The following is a 7,225-nucleotide window of genomic DNA, read 5'->3' as shown; positions in this document are numbered from 1 at the left end:
ATGGTTTCTCAACGGGTCATTTTCCTAAAGAGCTGCATGAAACAACTTTGTCCTTAACTCCTAAAGTTGCGAATCCAGCTAGGGCCTCTGATTATAGACCGATTGCTTGTTGCTCAACTCTGTATAAAGTTATGGCTAAATTGTTGTGTTCCCGTTTGGTAGTGGTGCTTCCTTATCTTGTTCAGTCGAACCAAGGTGCGTTTGTTCGGGGTAGATCAATAGCTCATAATATCATGATTCTTCAAGATTTAATTAAGAATTATGGTAGAGCGATTACTTCTCCTCGGTGTGCGATAAAGATAGACATTAGCAAGGCGTATGATACGGTGGATTGGCTTTTTCTGGTTAACTTGTTAAAGGCCTTTTGTTTTCCTTCTAAGTTCATTAGCTAAATTATGATATGCATTAGGAGTACTACTTATTCATTGCTGATAAATGGGCGGGTTCAATGTACTTTCAAAGGGGGCAAAGGTTTGAGGCAAGAGGACCCAATGTCCCCTCTCCTCTTTGTTTTAATCATGGAGTACTTGAATAGAAGCTTGCAATCTAATGCCAAGTCCTCCTCTTTTCGGTTTCACCCGATGTGTAAGGACTTGAAGTTGATAAATCTTTGCTTCGCAGATGATGTTATTTTATTTTGTAAGGGAACTGTTGGGGCTGTTTCTGTTCTGAAAGACTCTCTAAAGAAATTTAGTGAAGCTACTGGTTTGTCTATCAATTCAAAACAGTCCCAGGTTTATTTTGGAGGAGTTGCAGCTGAAGTTAGGACTGAAATTTTGCAGGGGTTGAACCTTTCAGCTGGATCTTTCCCTTTGCACTATCTTGGAGTGCCTTTGAGGCCTACTAAATGGAAACACACGGACTGTGAACTTATTATCCAAAAGATGCGAGTAAAGTTGTTTTCCTGGTCTAGTAAACACTTATCCTATGCAGGTCATTTACTGCTCATTCAAACTGTGTTGTCTGGTTTAAGGAATTATTGGATGTCTATTTTCACTTTGCCTCAAAGTATAATCAAGGAAGTGGAGAAGTTGTGTAGGCAGTTTCTTTGGGGGGCCTCGGGTACTCGTTGCAAGTTTCATTTGGCATCGTGGAACCAAGTTTGCTTGCCTAAGGTCTATGGTGGTCTTGGTCTTAGGGATGGTACTAGCTGGAACAAGGCCCTTCTAGCCAGGTATATTTGGGCTGTTTCGACAAAACAAGACTCACTTTGGGTAAAATGGATTCAGCATGTCTGCTTAAAAGGGGTGAACTTTTGGGATTATGTTTTGAAGCATGACAGTAGTTGGTATTGGCGCAAGCTATGTCACCTCAGGAATCGATTCAATGAAAAATAAATTCTAGCTGCTGGTGTCTCAGGGGCTTTCAAACCTTCAAAGCTATATTACAGCTCCATAAACCAACAAAGGGTGGCCTACAAGGATGGAATCTGGTGTCGTACCATACTTCCTAAACATAGGTTCCTGTTATGGATGGTTATTAATTCTTTCCTTCTCACAAGAGATAACTTGGTTAAATGCACCATTCCCACTGACAGCCTTCTTTGCCCTGTGTGTGAAGATCAATGGGAGAGTCACAGCCATCTCTTCTTCGATTGCTACTTATCTAAGAGGATCCTGCAATGCGTTTTTTTCTTGGCTGGGCTTTCGGGCATGGGCTTCCAGCTTCTCAGCCTTGACTATGGGACTCAACCTCAGCCAGAAAAACAGAATGAGCATGACTATCAACATGATCTTGGCAGCTGCTGTTTACCAAATATGGAGGAATAGAAATAGATGTATATTTGATGGCTTCTCCCTAACAGCTAATTGGATAGCTAAAGAAATAGTTACTTTAGTCCAGTACAGAATTTACACTGTCCATAGTAGGAAATCTCTTCCTAATTCTAACATTTTCTTAAGGAAACTATCTAGTATGTAAGTTGTTTTAGATGTTGCCTGGCTGTTTCGGTATTGTTCTGAAATTTTTTTTTTTTTGCTTGGTTGTAATTTGTCTGTTTGATCAATGAAGCTTTTTCTTCTTGACCAAAAAAAAAATGAGAGTTGGGAGTTATTTGGGTTTTTTGAGCCGGTCAACAAAGATTGAAAAAACTGAAAAAATGGTCAGTTTTTAGCCTGTGGCCGCGGCCAGAGACATTAGTGGTCGCGGCCACTAGCCTCTGTCCCACAGACCGCGGCCACCAACATTCAGTGGCCGCGGCCACCGACCATTTTCAGCACTAAAAAATGTGTTGTTTTTCCAAACGGTTCCAAACCCTCCCAAATGATTTTGTAACTCCCAAAACACATTATTGGGGTTAAAATCATATTTCTAACAGCCATATCACATATGGCTTTATGAAATTCATATCAATATTGTGTACAACAAATTTACACAATAAAGGGTAATATTTGGAAGTTACAAATTTGTAACACCAAATATGTTACATTATTTGGATATATCTCATATATCTAAATATTGTAACTCTCTATTATATGTTACAATATGTGACACTCTTTGTCACATTTATTTAATCTAAAACATTATATTATAATATAATATAATATTACATTGTATTATAAAATAATATAACATTCCCCCACAAGATTAAATAGTTATCTATTGTAACACTTATTTAATCAATCATTATATTTTAAAATATAACATATCCCCCACTTGATTAAATAAGAACTCTCTCTTATAGGAGTCATTCCATTAGTGCATAAAGCAAAGTGTTTTTCAACTTGAACTTTACTATAGTGTAATTATCACAAAATTTGTCAAAAATTTGGTTGCAATAGGCATTGCACCATCTTTTCGTGATAACAACTTGGTGATAACACACACACCTTTGCGATGTTTACTTGAGACCTCTATGTCTCGCTTTGCACCGTTAATGGCCATGTGCACTTTCCATTCATGGACGTTCTTGAGAATACTCCCAATTCTCATGAGAGGCGGCACCACCCCTAGGTCCATATAGGTAGAATTCTTACAGTATTTTGTTACCAAAAATACTTGTCTTTACATGACTGAATTCTATTAAAACACCTTTCGGTTTTAACCCTCCACTTGGTAACACACAAGTACTCAATATCTCATATGGGACTTGTTTTGAGTACAACTAATATTCACTTGATTTACTTGTTATTACCTATTGAACCTAACACTAGTTGAATAACTAGTGTTAAGATAGATTACCATCAATCGTGAATCTCTATAGGGAGTTTAAGTCCCATCCCTCGAGATGATGCGGCCACTAAATCCCTCGTTAGTGGCTTAGTGAAAGGATCCGCCAGATTTTCACTTGTTCTCACATAGGATATTGAGATGACTACTCTTTGAATCAATTCTCTTACATATCCATGTCTTAGACTAATGTGTCTAGACTTCCCATTATACAATCCGTTGTATGCTCTAGCCAATGTCGCTTGGCTATCACCATGTATCGATATAGTAGATACATTCTCTTTGATTAGGGGAATCTCTATCAATAGATCCCTTAACCATTCGGCCTCTTTGCTGGTAGCAGCTAGAGCTATGAATTCTGCTTCCATAGTGGAATGAGATATACAGGTTTGTTTCTTGGAACCCCAAGAAATTGCACCTCCACCAAGTGAAAATATCCAACCAGTTGTGGACAAGTTGTCCCCAAGATTGGATATCCAACTTGCATCTGTATATCCTTCTAAGATTGAAGGAAATTTGGAGTAGTGAAGGCTTAGTCCTTTGGTTTTCTTGAGATAACCTAGGACTCTTCCAATTGCCTTCCAGTGATCCACACTTGGATTACTTGTAAACCTACTAAGTTTACTTACCGCAAATGCTATATCAGGTCTAGTACATTGAGCAGCGTACATTAGACTCCCTATAGCACTAGCGTACTCCAATTGAGCCACTGCTCTTCCTTCATTCTTCTCTAGTTTTACACTATGATCGAATGGAGTATTGGCATCTTTAACCTTGAGATGGTTAAATTTGTTCAATACTTTCTCAACATAGTGGGCTTGCCCTAACACGAAAACCCCACTATGTTTCTTTACTTTGATACCGAGTATGGTATCAACTTCTCCAAGATCTTTCATCTTGAAGGTTGATGATAGAAACCTTTTCGTTTCTTCTATCCCTTTCATGCTATTACATAGAATAAGCATGTCATCCACATATAAGCAAACAATGATCACATATCCCTTACAAGTTTTGGAATACAAACATTGTCTAAATTGTTATGTCTAAACCAATTAGACATGATGGCTTGATCAAATTTCTCATGCCATTGCTTAGGAGCTTGTTTCTATCCATATAAGGATTTTAAAAGTCTACAAAGTTTATGTTCATAATTTGGTAGAACAAACCCTTCGGGTTGTTGCATATTGACCTCCTCATTGAGGTCACCATTAAGGAATGCTGTTTTGACATCCATTTGATGAACATACAAGTTGTGTATAGAAGTTAAAGCGATAAAAAATCTTATAGAAGTTGTTCTTGCAACAGGCGCATAGGTATCGAAATAATTGATACCCTCTTTTTGCCTAAACCCTTTAGCTACTAATCTAGCTTTAAAGGTTTGGATAGTACCGTTAGTGTGGTATTTTCTCCTAAATACCCACTTACACCCAATTGGCTTAGACCCCGGTGGGAGGTCTACCAATTCCCAAGTGTTGTTGGAAAGAATGGAATCTATCTCATCATTGATGGTTTCTTTCCAAAATGCACTATCTCTCGATTGCATAGCTTCTCTATAAGTCTTAGGATCATCCTCAATGAGAAGTACAATAAGAATTTTCCTAATGACTTCCTCTCCATTTCCTTCTACCATGTAGAATGAAATTCGTTGAGAATCTATCTCATCCACTACTAGACTTTTATGATTTTTAAGCCTTTGACTTCTTCTAGGTTCATAGGGTTGCTTTACATCCTTTTGAGGATTCTCCTCTTGAGAATCAACTTTGGATGTAGAAGCTTGAGAATTGTTCTCATATAACAAATTCTCCTTTAGAGATGTTGAAGCTTGAGAATTGTTGTCACATAACATATTCTCAAAAAATTCAACTTCTCTAGATTCAATCACAACATTAGACTCTAAGTCTAATAGCCTATAAGCTTTACTATTGTTGGCATAACCAACAAAAACACACTTTATGGCTCTTGAACCAAACTTTGTTCTATTAGATTCGTTTTTCTTGCAATATGCAAGCCACCCCCACACTTTGAAGTACCTTATGTTGGGTTTTCTTCCTTTCCATAACTCATATGGAGATATCTCATTTTTCTACATCGGTATTCGATTAAGAATGTGACAAGCAGTTAAAAGTGCTTCACCCCATAAGTTGAAGTTCAACTTAGAAAACACCAACATAGAATTTATCATCTCTAGATAAGTCCTATTTTTCCTTTCGGCAACACCATTGTGTTGTGGTGTATAAGGTGCAGTGCACTCATGAATTATACCATTTTCTTCACAAAATGTATTGAATTCATTAGAGAAGTACTCTCCTCCTCTATCACTTCTTAGCACCTTAATCTTTTTATTTAGTTGATTTTCAACTTCTAATTTATACAATTTAAAAGCATCAAAAGTTTCATCTTTATGCTTTAAAAGGAACACATAGGTATATATACTAAAATCATCTATAAAAGTAAGAAAATACCTTTTACCACCTCTAGTTAAAACACCATTTAAGTCACAAAGATCACTATGGATTAAATCTAGTAAATTAGATGATCTTTCTACACTAGGAAATGGTTTCTTAATCATTTTTGCCTTAACACATGTTTCACATTTACCATAGTTTTTAATATTCCATGCAATCATACCACATATTACTACTCTTTTCATGGTTGAAAAACCTATATGCGATAGTCTAAGATGCCACAAAAATAAAGAATCATACTCAACAATATAGGCAGAATTAGCATTTTTATTGATAACATTGAAAGTTACATCATTGGTGCACAATTTGACCATTCCCTCACAAGAGTACCCTTTTCCCAAGAATACATTTGATTCGGTAAGTATAAGTTTACCGGACTCAAAAACGGCTTTAATGCCGGGCTTGCCAAGCAAATCACCACTTACCAAGTTTCTACTCATTTCGGGAACATAAAGTACATTCACTAATGTAACTTTCTTGCCGGAGGTGAAGTAGACTTCAATAGTACCTTTGCCAAGTTCCTTGGATATGCCATCATTGCCCATTTGTATCTCATGGTTGCCCTTTGACTCTTCAAAGGTCTTGAACAATGATTTGTCATAGGTGACATGGACGGTGGCACATGTATCATACCACCACCCTTTCACCTTGTCTTGGACTGCATTCACCTCACTAAGGGTGGCGACTATGTTTTCCTCTTGAGTTGCGTTCACCTTAGGTCCTTGTTGGACTTTTCTATGCCTACACTCTCTAGCATAGTGACCCTTTTTCCCACACACAAAGCAAGGACCTTTGTCGCCCTTAAACTTGTTTGGGTTGATTTTTGGACCCAAAGGTTTCTCATTACCCTTTTTCCCTTTGTTTTTGGGATGTTTTGGTTGTGACACCTCATTTTCTTTGGAAGTCTCTCCATTAGACCCCTCCACAAGTTTATCTCTACATATCGATTCCTCTTCGATTCGAATATGTTTTTGGATTTCCTCCAAAGAATAATCCTCATTTTTATGAAGGATTCTTTTCCTATAGCTCTTCCAAGTTGGTGGTAATTTAGCCACTATAGCACCAACTTGAAAGGCCTCGGGAAGCTCAATCTTTAACACTTTCAATTTGTTAACAATTATTTGCAATTCATGTATTTGAGGAAGAATAGGCTTATCACCAAAAAATTTGAAATCGAAGTATTGAGATATCAAAAAAAATTTGGTACCTTCCTCTTCTACCTTAAACTTTTTCTCAAGTGCCTCCCATATCTCCTTGGCAGATTTGGTCTCAGTGTAGAGGTCATAGAGCCTATCGGATAGGGCGTTGAGGATATAACCCCTACAAAGGAGATTGTCCTCCTCCCTCTTCCTTCTTTTTTCCACCTCCTCGGGAGTGTCTTTTTCGGATGGCTCGGCTAAAGGTGCCAAGGATGACTCAAGGATGTAGGTTATCTTGAGTGTTGTCAAAAGGAATTTCACCTTGTCTTGCCACCTAGTGAAATTGGATCCATCAAACCTATCCAACCTCACTAGGTCTTGGTTCATGAGCTTGATGGTCTTACCTTCTATTGAAACAAACAAGGAATAAGCTTTTGAATGTTATGAAAATAT

The 7,225-nt window shown here is 37.6% G+C and overlaps 1 protein-coding gene across 1 annotated transcript; it reads left to right on the top strand.

The window, feature by feature from the left end:
• The first annotated feature begins 518 nt into the window (after nucleotides 1-518).
• LOC133806345 (uncharacterized) lies at nucleotides 519-1,337 on the top strand. The gene has a single exon (XM_062244459.1). It carries the CDS (start codon nucleotides 519-521, stop codon nucleotides 1,335-1,337), a length of 819 nt encoding a protein of 272 aa, XP_062100443.1.
• The last annotated feature ends 5,888 nt before the right edge of the window (nucleotides 1,338-7,225 follow it).

Source organism: Humulus lupulus, chromosome X, assembly GCF_963169125.1.
Source record: "Humulus lupulus chromosome X, drHumLupu1.1, whole genome shotgun sequence".
NCBI classification, from domain to species: Eukaryota; Viridiplantae; Streptophyta; class Magnoliopsida; order Rosales; family Cannabaceae; genus Humulus; species Humulus lupulus.
This window is presented reverse-complemented; position numbering and strand designations above follow the sequence as displayed.